General features: G+C 47.0%; 1 protein-coding gene across 1 annotated transcript in view; it reads right to left on the minus strand.

Annotated features, from left to right (window-relative positions):
• AUTS2 (activator of transcription and developmental regulator AUTS2) overlaps positions 1–15,834 on the minus strand; it is a 744,772-nt gene that overhangs the window by 322,933 nt on the left and 406,005 nt on the right. The window contains exon 6 of the mRNA XM_039238050.1: positions 4,026–4,055. Coding sequence (XP_039093981.1) covers positions 4,026–4,055 — 30 coding nt within the window. The remainder of the gene's footprint in view (positions 1–4,025; positions 4,056–15,834) is intronic.

A 15,834-nucleotide genomic window follows, 5' to 3' on the forward strand; every position in this document is an offset into this window, starting at 1 on the left:
CCGCGGGCTGTACAATCCAAGTCATTGCCATCTGATTCCTGAGGGGGGGGCGGGGGGGCACACTTGTTCTTGGCTCCGGGTGGTGCCCAGAGGAAAGCCTGGAATTTGGGATGAGAAATGAGGAATTTAAGTGTCATTTTAGGGGACTCTTCCAAATTTCACACCCCTTCCATTCGGTGTGTAACAGGAAGAAGTGCCCTAGGGGATGAAGGCGGAGCCTCATGTCCTCTGGTGGGTTTTCCCACCAGATCTGGAGCTTCCTGAAAAGGAGGGTAGCCGTCCTCATTTCCCAAGTGAGTCTCTCACTTCACCCCAAGTAAAACTCAAGAAAGCCGACATGTATGAGCCCTTACTACGGACCAGGAGCTGAGTGACCCATCTTCCTTAATTGTTACAAAGCTACAGGTGGAGTTGTTGATAATCCCATCCGGCGGATGAGAGCACGGAGGCTTGTCCGGTGCTGCAAAGTAGCAAAGGACAGTCACACACAAGCCTAAGCTGTCGGACTCGAAGGCCCAAGCGCCTGACCACCGGGCACTACGCCTTGCAACCAGCTTTGCCCTGTGGCCCACACAATAAACAAGAACTACTTTTAATCTCTACATTAATCTCATAAGCAAATAGGGAGTGTTTCTTAGTAGAATGGGCAGCTGCCAGGGGTAGGGGAAGAGAGGCAACAAGAGAAAACATAGGCCAAATACATGGAAATATGCACGTTGCTTCTTTGTTCTCATGATAGCAATTCATTTCGAATGGGAGACTGGGATAATTGCTTCATTTGGGTGATTAAGGTGCAAAGTGCTTCCTCCTTTCTTTACACTAACTGCCAGACAGACAAATCCCATGTCTAAGATGCGGGCCGCTCGCAGCCTTCTCTCACCCCCGCCCAGCGCCGACCCTGGCCAAGCCCTCCGGGTTCTCTGGCACGAATGCGAAACGTACCCCGCACGGCTGGGAGGGGGTGCAGAGAGGGGCTCTGCTCAGTGTCTCTTCAGGGCCTTTCTGTGCACAAGTGCGTCTCCTGCATGCGTGGAGAGCTCTGCTTTTTTTGCTCCTTTCCCAGTCACTTCCACATTAATTAGTAAGGGTATCATTTTATAAATTACAGCTTCGTATCAGAGGAAAGCAGAGTTTATCTTAATTCAGTCAGCTGTGTGAAATACAGTGCCCTAATTTTAGACCGCCGGTTCTGCAGATCCCCGTGGAGTAAGAGAATGACAGGTCTTCCGGAGAGAAATCCCAGTGGGTCCCCACAAGTCTCACTTTTGCCTCCCTGGCGAGGCTGCTGAAGGGATCCCAGGACACTGAGTGGCATCTTTTCCACCATTAGCAATTCAGATTTGAATGCGAATCCTCCAAGCGGCACATGAAAGCAGCCCCGGTTAGCTCCGGGGCTTCGAGGGGGGCCCAGGCAAGGGGCTCTGGCACAGAGGAGGCTGCCAGGGGCCCAGGCTCCAGCACGCAGAAGTCTGGGAGGATGGTGCTAAAGTCGGTGATAAACACCAGACAATCTCAGTCCAAAAGGGGAAGCCTGACAGTCTGAACTGTAACAGAGCCAAGCAGGCACGGCTGCGATTACAGTCTTGATTGCTCCTGCCGGGAGCCCTCTGGAGGAACGCCGGGTGGCGCGTGGCGGGGCAGGGACAGACGCCGGGAGCGAGGCTGGGGAGCAGCTCCCCGCTAGGACGGCCTGCAGGGCCACCGCGGGCCACAGGCAGAGCCACCCGGGGCGGCGGGTCCAAGGAACAGGCCTAACGGCTCATCGCCCCTCTCGTGCACCTGCTATAAACATCTCCTTATTCTCCTTCGTTGCCCTGAAGTCGTCCCTGACTCTGAGCGGCGGGCCCTGCTCTCTTCCCACTGCCATTACTCTGCTCAGACGCTCTGCTGCTTCCTGCGCTCAGAGCTGGGCACTGGGTTGGCAAGGACACGGGGAGTCGGGTCCTAGCGAAGGACCCGCTGGGATGCAGTCAGCGTGTGGAAAACACCTCGGCCCCTGGGACACTCTGGAAACCACAGACTGCTCTACCACAGCCTGGACAAGCACAGCTAGGCACCTCCAGAGCCTGCGAGGTGAGTGGCCCAGGACGAGGCCCAGGCATCAGGAGTTTTACACAACCACCGCCCCCCCACCCCCCACCAACCCCAGATGATTCGGAAGTGCATTCAGGTTGAGACCGTGGACCCAGACGCCTGCATGCAATGTAACACTGGACAATCTGTACCACCACCTCCCACTACTGGGGACCAGTGACACTTCGGGGACTCACACTGCCTTTTAAAGAAAGAATGTCCCCTTGGATGTGAAATCCAGAACACGGCTCGTCCTTTTGGAGGAGAACCACTGGCCTGAACAATGAGATCGACCGTCACCTGTAAAAGATCTGGAACGGCCAGAAGGCGCCAATCCCTCCCAGGTGCCTGTGATGCCCAAAAGAACGACATGGCGACCGCCATGCGGGAACGTGGCCTGGATGGCTCCAGGCCCGGCGGACGCGCCTCGGACACTGAGCCTCTACCGCTGTCTGTGCGCCTCTGGCACCCACTGCACGCTGGCCGCCCGAGCCACCAGGGGACCGACTTGCAAGGAGCCGAGACTCCCGGGGGCTAGAGGAAGGAAGCTCCTACTTGTCAGTTAAACAAAAGAATAATCCACAGCCCCCTTTGCAGTGTGTACTTTCACTGTCATCCAACAGCCCATTACCATGTCACAGCACAGCGCACCCTTCCATAGGTCACTTTGTTTAAAATGACATGGATAATGCACATGTCAGCAAGCTGACAGTCCTGGCCGTCCTTCAGAGATAAAAACCTCAAGGCGAGAGCCTGTTCTTATCTAGGGGACATGCATTGGTCTATCATCCAAGTCAGGCAGAACATGATTTCTCCAGAGAGCACTTTTTTCATTTCCTGATTTTAAGGAAATCAAATAAGCACCATTTGTCTTCATCTGAATATGCTTGACCTGCTCAAATGATGATGTCTCGCATTTTATAACAGGCTACATATGCTGAATTCAAATTAACGACAGTACAAGAGCCTTTAGATCTCTCTTGGAGGCTGGCAGCAGAGAAGGAGGGAACATTCTGGGCTTGTTGGGAAGATCCCAGCAAACACTAACTGCAGGTTTCTGAGTGAAATCCACAAGCACATAGGAGGTCAAAGGCAGAGAATGGGGCTCCAGAAAGCCAGCTCCACAGGACAGATCTGGAAACCGGGGAGGGGACAACTTGCCCCGTCTCTCTGATGCCAAGCGATATAGAAACCGTGATATTCAGGTAACTATGAGGTTCATAAGGGAGGAATAAAAGTAGCAAGAAATTTGGTTGAGGGGTTGGGGCAGCTAGAAAGAAAGACCAAACCGACAAATAATAAATAATCCCTTGGCTTCAAGCGCAGAGAGTTCACTTTACCGGGTTGTGATCCAGTCTTCTTAAGGCTCAAAAACTGAGCTCCTATTCTTGATCCGTGTTGAACTGGATACACAGAGGCTGGTGGCCATCAGCCTCGAAACGGAGTATGTACCTGCATGAAGAACCACCCTCCCACCTGGCCATCCACTGCCCAGCCCTGCCCACCCCTCCCCCTCCCCCGTGAGGAGACCCCTAGAAACACACCATTCACATTTCTATCAAGAAGGTCAAAGCGTATAGCAAGGCGGAAAGAACAGAGACGTCAGTGAAAGAAACGAAGAAATGACATCATAAATGCAAGCTAGCAAGTTTAATGTTCCACTCAAGGATTCAGAAAGAAAAACCCGATGGCAGGTAAAACGGTTTCCTCTTTTAAAATCCGTAAAGTGAAACGTTGACGCCAATATAGCCAATATTAACGGGGGTGTTGAAAAAAAGTGGGCCTCACAAATTGAGTACGTGATTTCTAATCACGGGAAATGCCACCGTGTGAATAAAGCTGGTGTCTGCAGGACAGAACAGGTGCGGTCACTATGAAGCTGGTAACGCACCGCCCTGTGACCGCGTGAACCACAGTGCTCGACTCTGCCCACAATGGGTGGGGGGGCTTACCTTCTCTTCCTGGTCACTGTCGCTGTCACACTGAAAAGAAAGACAAGAGAATAAAGGTTAGCGCAAAAATCTACTCGATTTTGATACAGAAAAAAAAAAAAAAGAGATAAATAAAGGCAATAGGAACTGCTGCCTAAGCGGTACAGAGTTTCTTCAGCTCAAACGATGACGAATAGAAGCAGAGGCGAAATGGACGTTGCCCTGTTGATTTCACTTGATGCCTGCACTCGGCGCTTCCTGTGGTGAGTCTGGCAGGGAGCAAGGTCGCAGTGGTGAGCGCCCCCACCACCCAGGAGAGGGGATGCCCGTCGAGGAGCCAATCGGGCCGCGGGATTAAGGGGAATCAAGATCATTCATTGGGATTCGCAGCAAATCAATATCCTAATGGAGACCTTCTACCTTCAGCTAATGTGAATGGTTGTATCTCTCCCAGTGCTTTTACACAGGAGAAGAGGTAAACCTCCGGACACCGCATGCTCTCATTTGGACTTTGAAAGAAACGGAACATGGTGGGCAGAGCTCACCAGTTGGAATGGCTGCCTTCTCTGCGGCTCAGACGCTCAGAGAAAAGAGGGAATGTTCTCTACAAAAGACACACCAATGAGAAGAAGAGGTCAGGGAAATAAATCAACAATCTGGGCAAAGAAATATGTTTTATGGCAGTGGATTCACATCATAGCTAACAGACCCCAAACTCCAACTGGTCAGCTAAGTCTGGGCTACGTGAAGAACAAGAGTTAACTCAAAACTCTGGCTTCTTCATTAGATGTAAAGGGGGAAAAAATAAAACCCCATTTTCTTTATAAACCAAGATTTGATTTTAAAAGAGGGGACGTATTTTGTCAGAGTAAATGTGCAACAGATAAAAATACTCATTCATTCTCTCAACAGTCCCTGATAAGCACTGCTAAGCCAGACAGATACCCAACCGAGATGCAGGACTGGCCCTAAGGTAGCTTTACGTTTAGCAGCAGAGGGAAGCAGAACACTAACGCTGAGCAGAGGCATGGCGTGATGAGAGCTCTTTTCCATTAGAGTGACTTCCCACGGGGCAGGGGGGAGACCATGTGCTGGGGTTCGGGAGAAGGCATCGGTCGCAGGTGACCCGCTTGGCGACCGTCACAACACTGTCTGAAGCAGCATGACGCGTGGTTTAAGGAAGGGAGGAACAGATGGCACAGTAACCCTGAAGGAAGACCCAATTGGACGTGGTAATGCAGGGGTGTGAGAAGCAAGGGAGAGGGGATGAGTCAAGGATGATGCCAAGGGTTGAGTGTGGCCACCTGGACGTGGGGGTTGGGGTACTATGAACAGAAACAGAAAATAAATTGCTTGTACAGTGTCACTACTGGCTGGATACCTGCAGTCATTCACAATCCCCTTCTCCCTAGTCTGTAGCTTCTGACATTTTGAGATAAAAAAGCCAGAGTCTCCCATTTCCAACTCTCCTTGCAGCTAAGGGTAGCCATAACACACACTCTTGGCTGAGACTCGAGGAAATGTCTGTTGAAAATTTTTTTTTTCTCCTCAAAACAGAAGAAAAGCAGGAAGCCCTTGCATCTGAACACGACTGAACGAGGCTGTGATGTCCGGATCTGTGGCAGCCATCTTGCAAAAAGGAGGCAAAAAGCCCAAGTACAAAAACAAGAGGGTGGGGCCAAGAAAAGGCCCAGAACAATGGAGTCACTTGAGCCAACCTAAGAGCAGCCTGCCTCTGGACATTTTTGTTCAGGTAATAGTAAGTTACCCTATTGTTTAAAAACCGCCGTTAGAGTGTTTTCCATCAAAAGTAACAAAAACTCCATCCAAAGGGGCAGCTTGCTATTATAAGACACACGTGGGGACTCCTTCCTCTCTGTAGATTACATTCTCTACTGTAGGTATTTAGGAAGGAACTCACAACACAAGCTTACAGACTGCAGGGCTCTCACATCTTCCACTGTCCTTGCTGGCTCCTCAATGCCATAGGGTTATCAGAGTTTTAGTGAGCATGCCATTTAACCAAGTACGACTGCACCGTGTTCCACCAGGCTGCCCAGCTTCTAAGGTCTAAGCTTCCTTTTGCCTGATGAGAGATTTCTCTGTTCTGATAAGTCAAAAGAGGCGAGATGAAGACTCTGAAGGCCTAGACCAACAGACAGATGAGGTTCTGGTCTCCCAACGGTGTAATTTTTCTACTGCCTTTATTCACTTAGGCCTTCGTCGAGGTTCCTAAGTTATGGGCACGATTTCAAGAGTGACAAAGCATTATTCAGGAGGGACGTGGAGGAGAGAAGCGTCTCCTGCCAGGCAGACTCAGCTCCCCAGATGTTCCCAGCTCGCCTCGTGAGGCAATCGGTGACAGCTGACGGCTGTGGCATGGCACTTGCCCGTGTCCCCAAGGCCTGGCGTGCAGGGGGCAGAAGGAGTGGGAAGGCCGGAAAAGAACCGTCGCTGCCCATGCCCACCCCCACCCCCACCGATCCTGACGGCAGGATGTCCCTGGGAATGGTTACTTCTATCAAAGTGTTAAGCTTTCTGCTTTCCAACAGTCCAGTTCTAATTTCAAGGTCCACTTAATTCTGCATCGAGTAATTACTGATATACCCAGAAGCACCTTGTCTCCAGAGTTAAGCATATGGTGAAGAACTGAGACCTACTGGTATCCATTATGGAAGCAGCACGGATGCCAAGCCGATTAAAAATGCTCAGGCTCCCCACACAACATGCCGGGTGAGTGACAGCTCCTCGACACGGCCAGTCGCAGAGTCTGCCAAAACAGTCTCTGCTGCGCTGGGGCCCACATGGTGCGCTGAGAAAACAGTTCCATTTCTGGTATTAAATTCCCATACTGACCCGAGGACTTTGCCGTGAGCTCAGCAGGAGCGCACCATCCAATTTACAGCTCCGCTCTCAGGAGCCTCGAGTGCCAGCCCCTGGCAGAGACGAATGATGGTCAACCCATCCAGCTCATAAATTATGCAAAGGCAATAAATGCACTCAGCAAACAGCGCCTAACGCTTGCCTAGCCTGGCTCCTGACACACTCTGTAAAAAGCCAGAAGTTCGACACATACAAGAGGTCTATTCCACTCATAAAGGGGGTTTGTTGACAGCCCCAGACGGAAAGCGAGCCACAGTCCTAAGGACTCTTTCTGCTTCACTGGCAGCCGTTTATGGGCCGGCTTTATGAAAGGGAGAGGCTGTTTTATAGAGTCGGTGTGGGCAGAATTCATGGGCTCAAATTCACATTTAATACACTGTACGGCTTTCACACCCCAGGTTCAGTACGTTGTGGATTTGGGGCCAAATGATTCTTAGTCTTGAAAGGTTAAAAGAAGTGTCCGCTCCCCAATCCCTAGATGCCCACTCCAATTTACAAGAGTTCACGCCGAGCCACCTCCTGATTCAGGTGTATGTTCTGCATGGGGCTGGGAAATGGGAAAGGCATGTCGAATGCAGAAATGGGAGTCCCCGCTGATTTGACCATTTTAAGCATTTTGACACCAGAGTCCCGCACTGGTTTATTAGCAAACAGGTTGCACGCTAACGACCAGCTTGAGGGGACACAGTACTCTGCATGACCAGACTGTGAAGCCCTTTGTGAAAGACGGAAAATATTCTCCTCCATTTTAAAAGCGAGAAATGAAACGGAACAAGGAGGCCTTACGCCCCCAGATGGGGGAGGATTCTTGGTCACTGAGCCTTCAGACACACACGTGAGCCAAACCCACACAGACAAAAGAGGGAGACAGAAGCATGAAATCCAAGCCACATGTCTCAAAGGCAGAACTCAGGAAGGGGCTAGTGCCTGAGCGCAGCACTTCCGGCCACTGGAGCCTGGCCCCACTCAACTTCACCATCTGTTTCCTCTGGGTTCACAAATCAGAAGCCAGCCTTCTGGGGGCAACTCTTCCTTTCGCACCAAGTCCCACCCTTTAAACGCTACCACCCACCCGCGCACTCACCCAGTATTTTCTCCTTGTACAAATTAGTGCATATTTTATTGAATAGGATTTAAAAATCACCCATGAACCTGTTGCCTATAGGTAAACAGCTAATACGCCTCTATAATTCCTTCCAGCCTTTCCTCCGTCCTTCCCATGCACATTTGAAGAAAGGAAAATGAATTCCTACTATTTGTACCCTTCTTTGTTTTCATATGATGTGTCAAATATTTTGTTCAATGAGTCAAATGGGCCCTGTCACATCACTCTTTTTTTTTTTTTTTTAAGGCTGTGCTGCGGGGCACATGGGTGGCTCAGTCAGTTAAGCGTCCGACTCTTAATTTCGGCTCGGGTCGTGATCTCGCAGTTTATGCGATCGAGCCCCATGCTGACAGCACAGAGCCTGCTTGACATCCTCTCTCCCTCTCTCTCTCTCTGCCCCTACCCCATAAATAAGTAAATAAACCTAAAAATAAGTATAAATATACATGTATATAAAGGCTGTGCTGCAATCCACTGTACGGATTGTAAATAACCTAGTAAGGAAATTCCCTAGTGCTGCTAACTGGATTGTTTCGACTGAACTTTCTGGCATTTTCCCCTTGTACACATTCACCGACACTGCTCTTCCCTCCTGTCTTCTCATGGCCCTTTCTTCTCTGCATATCCCTTAATGTCACTGTCCCCCCAGAGTTGAATCTGCAGTCATACTGTTTCTCTGTGGTTTCCTGGGGAGCCCTTAAAGAGTCCCCTGGTTCCGTCTACCATTTATATGTTGAGACTAAAACCTCTCTATGCCACCACTTGCCAGCTATGTGACTCTGGGAGAATCATTTCAACTTTCTGCATCTCAGTTTACTTATCTGTAAACTGTGGGTAAATAATAGCATTCCCCCCAAAGGAAGTTGAGAAGAGAATAAGTTAACACATGTAAATGGCTCAGACAATGCATGGTAGAGAGTCAGCGTAGGCAATAAATGTTAACTGTTACTAAAGTATGTTTTTTGCTACATCCCCTTCCCGAAGCCCTGCAAACACCTCCGGCTTCAGCATCCACCTAAATCTGGACTCGCCCTCGTGTGTTTCCCCCAAATCTGCTCCCTGCCACTGTGTTCTTGGTAATGGTGTCGCCATGCAGTCTCAGTGAAGAGTCTGGATGCTTCGGTGGCAATGAAAACTCTCCACAGCGCCTCCTACTCAGGCACCCAGCCACCCCTCCAGCATAGTGCGTGTGAAGCTTTCTGTGGAGAAGGACCATTTGTTTTCGTTTTGTTTTTTTTTAATTTCCAATACATTGTAGAATATAATAAAAAATAAATAGCTAGAAACATGAAAAAGAAAAGCAAAGATGTGTGTGGTGTGTGTTATTACTAGATTTAAGGGATTAGTCCACTGACTTGCTATGAAAGTTTCCAAATGCTTATTCTCAGCTGCCATGCTCATCTCCCAGTAGATAGCTAGCCGAGAACTCAGAGCGTGGCCTGGGTCAGTATCCACACTTGGGGTTGCACTATCTTCACACACCCCTCACCCTCACCACACTCAGGTGCTCGTGGTCACACCCTCAGGACCTACTTTGCACTTTATCAATTCCCTCCGCCTAGAATTCTGGTTCTCCAAGTTTCTACCTAAAAATGTTGAATTTGCCTTTGCAAATCCAGTCTCCTCAGAATCTTCCAATACGAATGAGGAATTCTTAGAATTACAGTACTCTCCGTAGGTTTAATTGTTTCTGTCTCCACCTCTTACAAAAGTGTATTTTTACTCTTTGCCCCAAGAGATGTCCCTACTAGAGAGCTGGGACAGTGGCACATGAAAGGGGCTCACGTAGATTAGCTCCCCCCATTCTCTCTGGAACTCTTCAAACAGGGGCTGATTCCAGGTTACATAAGCAAACTGTGATTTTGAAAAAAACCCAAGTGATTCCAAAGAAAGGAGGTGTGGGAAATAACGACTAACTCAACTGCTTACTTCGGCAGGGTGTATGCTTGAACACAGGGGCAAGTGTTAAAATCATTAGCAGAGCCTAGAGTTGGGGCCCGGAAGGAAATACCCTCCATTAAAAGGCCCAGACAAGACATGATTATGATTTTCTTGTACTTCCTCAAAAGCAAACATTTCTCATTTCCATTTGGAAATCTCAATATCTGTGTTTTAAGACGCTGATCCAAATCGAAATAAGTCAAGGTCTGCGACACCTCTCTGCCTCATTCGGAATGAAGGAACAAGATGGAATTCTAGGTACCTCGTGATGGAATGCATTCTTAAGCAGAAAGTGGCAATCATTGAATATATCACATACAATGACATTGAGGAGGGCATTGCTCTCTATTCTGCTCAATGGACCTTGCTGGAACAGTTATTTCGTATCTCAAATCCATTTATCATTGCCACCAAAGATGTCAGGGCTGAACACCATCACGGAACAAAGTTATTTTATTCTTCTTTCTGCCTAAAGGAAATAAGAGGAAAATGAGGGAGAACCCCAACTTGTAAACTACAGCATCCAACGTCAAGTACAATTTAACTTTGCTAGTGACAAAACAAATCGATTTCCCTTTGGGGCAGGCGGTTTATCTAAGACTGTAAAGACATCCCTCACCTAAAAGCAATTTCAGAAGAAGCCACCTAGAGAAAACATGACACTTATTTTTTTATTTAAAGAAGTAAACTAGCAGCACATTGACTAGAAACATGTCCCCCATCATCTTCCCATCTGCCCAATTCCTTGTACGTGCAAAAACATGGAGCCGTTTTGTGCCCCGTATGGTAACTCTGATGTTGTCTGTCTTCTATCACCCCACAAGAGCCTCGTTTCACAATGTTTACACTGCTCTCCTATCGGCTTTGGGCTTTAAGTGAAATTTAAAGCTATTGGGGACCCTGATATAAAAAGCATATTTTAATTCTGAGAATAGTTTAAGGTATCCTTACTGATTGTAAAACGATGCCACTGGCCCTCTTCCCTTCTGTCTCAACAATAACTATACCCAATCGAATAAGATAGTTCTAAAAAAGCGAAAGCATAATCAAAAGATTTGTTTGCCGAACAGTAACTTAAAAGATGAGAATAAAGCTTCTGACAGTCACAAAAAGAGCACATGAGAAAATGAGGTAAGGTCTACCAATCTTTTAGCTGTTCAGGAGGTAGAAAGGAGAGCAAATCCTCAGAAGCTTCTGGAATTCTGTATTGGTGACCTGTTATTCCTAAGGGGAGTTCTCAGAACCTGTCATTTTTGCAAGTTCTCAGCTTGAATTGGCCAGGACTCAAACAGCCAACATGATCTGAGGGGGCTAACGGAGCACTTCTTACTCCCCTCCATGGTCCCTCAGATGATCACACATTTTCATTCAACAAATAATTCTGGCCACTCATTAGAAGTAGAAATACACAACCAGAACTCAAGTTGTCCAAATCTGAAGTTCTAAAGGGCACGACTTGATCTTCAACATTTTTTTTTTTTTGGCCCTTTTTGTCACTTTGAAGGTAAACTTCATAAAACAATCTATATGCTGTAAATTTCTAGCTAGCTCATTAAAATATTGTTGGGCTTTTGGAAGTGGAAGAAGTGGATATTTCACAAATCTTTGGAGTTCAGCATTTTTTTCTCCCCTTTAGAAGAAAGGAAGTCACACTTTGCCAAGTATAAACATACATAAACCCCAAAGATGAAATTTACTTAAAACCCGGAGTCCGCAAGCCTCAGTGGTTGCCAAAAAGAGAAAAATGAGTTTCTTGTCCAAAGGTAAAACTGACAGTCTAGGGGCGGGTGATTTGTAAACGATCTCTTCTAAGCTTAAGCAACAGATCCTTTGCCTCTTTGCTATTGATTTACTGATTCTAAGTCATCAATAGCATTAATCCGTACCTGCCTGGGGACCTATTACAAATGACTTTGAAGATGGTGTGAAGCAAGAGTTTATTATGAAACCACAGTATTACTACCAGGGAGACCTTCTCAGCTGTGTTATATTTGTGACCCTCTGTGCAATCTTCCCTTTCCAGATCACAGCTGCTTGCTCCTTTGGGTGGGGCCTGAGCCCCCTGGGTTTGCTTCCACTAAACCTTGGTTCTTTTCAGAGTCCTGCGTGAGCTAATAAAACCCAAATTTGCTGATGAGTAAAAAGGGAAAGCATGTTATGGGTTAAAATAATACAAGAGTCTATTTTTTCCGCTGTGTTGTGATCCATAGAAATCACCCTGAGCCTTTTCCCTTTCTTCTCTGCCTGGGAAGCCAATTGCTTTGATTGCAGTGATATGAGCTAGCTAAAATGACTTGCCCTTGCTTGTGAGGCAAATGGAACATGCTAATAGAACTTATCGCATTACCCGATGCAAAAGTGCCATAGCTCATTACTTTAAGATAAAAGGATATCATTGCAGACGGCAAGCAGAATTGACTTTCTGAGGCCCGGCTTGATGATGATTTAATCAACTGCTCTCTTTCACTTCTCATCTCTGCGCCTGTCGGTTTCACAGGTGCCGTTAAATGAGACACTCAGAAAGTGAGCGGAGGGAAAGAAATTGCTGTCATTACTTTTCAAGAAAGGAGGTATGCAAATTTTCGACAGAAAGATTGCGTTCATAATGGGCCTGGTAAAATACAAGGATCATGCTTGACAGGTGAGGGCAAGCCATTCGTATGTCCTTAAAGCGGAGCAACCGTCCTCTTTTAGAAATGTGCTCGGTAAGAGAAACTACAAATGAGAGAACAGGCGGGGCCGGGGCCCAGGCGGGGTAGAACCATACGGGGTTGGCCCAGCTGGTCTAGGTTCTAGAAAGGGGGAGGGAGCTTACAGTCTTGAGGAAGCCAAGGCCAGACGAGCAGATAACAAAGCCTGGAAGCTCCTAGGCTCAACCAAAATGGCAACAAGCTCTTGCAAAGCGCATCTTACTCTCTTTCACATAGAGCCGCGGGGCCAGTTTGCCTGGATTCAAATCTTGGCTCTACTACTTACACTCTGTAGGACCTCAGGCAAGTAGCTTAACCTTTCTGTGCCTCAGTTTCATTGTCTATCAAATGGGGCTATTGGCAGTATTGCCTCCCATGGTTGTTGAGAGCATTCACATTCATAAATACACCATAATGAAACATTATGTATATACACACACACAAGCGTATGTATATATCGGTCTATATACATATATATGTATATCTCTCTCTATATAACATTAAAAGGCATAGAAGAGTGCCTGAAACATAGAAAACACTCGACAGATGTCAGAGGTCATGCAGTCATTCATTCTTCAACAAAGACAGAGTTTTTTTTTTTTTTTTTTTAAGAGTATGTACTAGAAACCTACCTGGCTGTAGTTTCAATAGAACACAATTCTTCATTGATTTTATGTATAGAAGTCTTGCTCCTCAGAGCACTCTGGTTGTCCCTGGAAGCATCACAGGGCCTAGTGCAGCCTTAAGGGCCCTAAAAGATGCTCAACACCGATTTGATGATTGATGGATCCCCCTCCCTCACTCCTTTTACTCATTGTACATATCTGATACTACAGAGCACACACCCTTGGAATCTCCTCTTGGGGTAGGAAATTCCTCTCAAGCTGGGACCCTAAGGCGATCGCCGTGTGCCCTAGCCTGGGGAAGGAACAGACAGTCTGGCCTGAACCACCTTCAGGAAGGCACAGTGAATTTGAACAGATTAACTGATCAGGGTAGTATGAACAGAGATGTTTTTTTCATCCACTTCGCTTTCAATAGGTAATTGTTCTATTTTCTCCAACACTCAAAGTAAAAGCATCTTTCTTAAAGTGCCTGTGCCTCCGAGTTCTTTTCCCCTAGGTAACGAAGCTGCGGCAAACCATTCTTCCTTCCAACTCCCCCCCGCCCCCCCAGGTTGTGAGGTGCTGATCGTAGCTCCTGCTTCCATGCTAAGTGGCACCTACACGATTCAATTTTTTGCCAAAGGGACAACGTCCACCTCAGGCAAAGGGAGACAGAGAAGAGCAGCTCTGAGCTGCATCTTCTGGAAAAGGCTTCCTGAAGCCTGGTTCCTGAAGATGAAGTGCACTTCACATCATATCTCTGCAGCATGGCTCTTGCGGGGTCGGGGTTCTCCATAGGAACTCTCTCGGAGCACCTTTTCCCTGAGAATCGCCAGCCTACAGCCCAGCAGTCAGTAAAAGAGAATGTTATGACAAAGGCCCTGGGGGGGAAGTGTTATGACCCCTTCGTTTTCAAGACGAGAAGTTAAGGCTTCTAAAGGCACAGGCGGTACTTGAACCCAGTTCTGTCCTCCAAAGTTCACGTTCCCGGCAAGTACGACCTAGTGCCGCTTGCTCTCTCACACTCTCTACAAAGAGACTACTTGAAAAACATCCTGATTAACTGCTGGGCTGTGGGTGGCGGCAGGGCGAAACTAAAAGAGGCTGAAATGACCATAAGCGACAGTAACTGAAGCCAGGCAGCCACATTTCTCCTCCACTACAGGTATGTCTCCCTGAAGAGGAGGACCTAGTACAGCATCTGGCTCAGGAAAGTGCTCATCAAATCTGAGGCTAACTAGGTTCAAATTCTGATTCCTCCAACTTAGCAGCCATGTGGTCTTGGGAAAGACACTTGACATCTTGGAGCCTACCTTTCTTTTTTTTCCAACCCGTAAATGGGAATGATATATACGTCACAGAATTTTTATTAGGATTAAATGAATTCAAACATTTGAAAGCAGCCAGAAAGAAATACTAACAGTTTTACTTTTTCTTTCTCTTTCATGAAAGAAATGCTATGTCATACAGAAATAACAGTAGTTATTTAAATGTTGGGTTTAATTTCTTTAAAAAAATTTTTTTGTCTTTATTTTGAGAGACAGAGCACGAGTGGGGGGAGGGGAAGTGGGAGGGAGACAGAATTCAAAGCAGGCTCCAGGCTCTGAGCTGTCAGCACAGAGCCGATGCAGGGCTCGAATTCATAGACTATGAGATCATGACCTGAGCTGAAGTCAGACGCTTAACCGACTGAGCCACCCAGGCACCCCATTAATTTCTTTTTTTTAATGTTTATTTATTTTTCTGAGAGAGAGAGAGGGAGTGTATAAGTGCATGCTGGGGCTCGAACTCACGATCCCTGAGATCATGACCTGAGCTCAAGTCAGGCGCTTAACCAGCTGAGCCACCCAGGTGCTGCAGATTTAATTTCTTTATAATTTTACTGCCAGACAGGAAATCATATTCTGCAAGAATTTCTGCTTGTGAGGTATCTGTGTATCTATAATACACAGAGAGAGAGACAACAACCCAAATAGACAAGCAAACAGAAACTATCATTCCCTCTCAAAGTGGAAATAACAAATGGTTTTATTTCACTGATAAAATACAGGCATGCCTTGGGAGATACTGTCGGCTTGGTTCCAGACTTCTGCCATAAGATGAATATCGAAATAAAGTGAGTCAGATGAAATTTTTGGTTCCCCAGTGATATAAGTTACATTTATACTACCCTGTAGTCTGTTACACGTGCAGTAGCACTGTGTCTAAAAAAACCCCAACATACACACCTTAGTTGATAAATACTTTATTGCTAAAAAATGTTAACCATCATTTGAGCTTTCAGTGAGTCATAATCTTCTTGCTGATGGAGGGTCTCACATCGGTGTTGACGGCTGCCGACTGATCAGGGTGGTGGCTGCTGAACGGTGGGGTGGCTGTGGCCATTTCGTATAAGGCAATAATGAAGTTGGTCCCATCAATGGACTCTTCCCATCACCAACGACTTCTCTGTAGCACAAGGTGCTGCTGGATAGCATTTTACCTACAAGGGAACTTCATTTAAAAAGTCAATCCTCTCAAACCCTGTTGCTGTTTACTTGACTACATTTGAGGAATATTCTAAGTTCTTAGTTGTCATTTCAACAGTCTTCAGAGAGTCTTCACCA

This window comes from Hyaena hyaena, unplaced genomic scaffold (assembly GCF_003009895.1).
Source record: "Hyaena hyaena isolate Hyena2069 unplaced genomic scaffold, ASM300989v1 scaffold_135, whole genome shotgun sequence".
In the NCBI taxonomy this organism is placed as follows: Eukaryota; Metazoa; Chordata; class Mammalia; order Carnivora; family Hyaenidae; genus Hyaena; species Hyaena hyaena.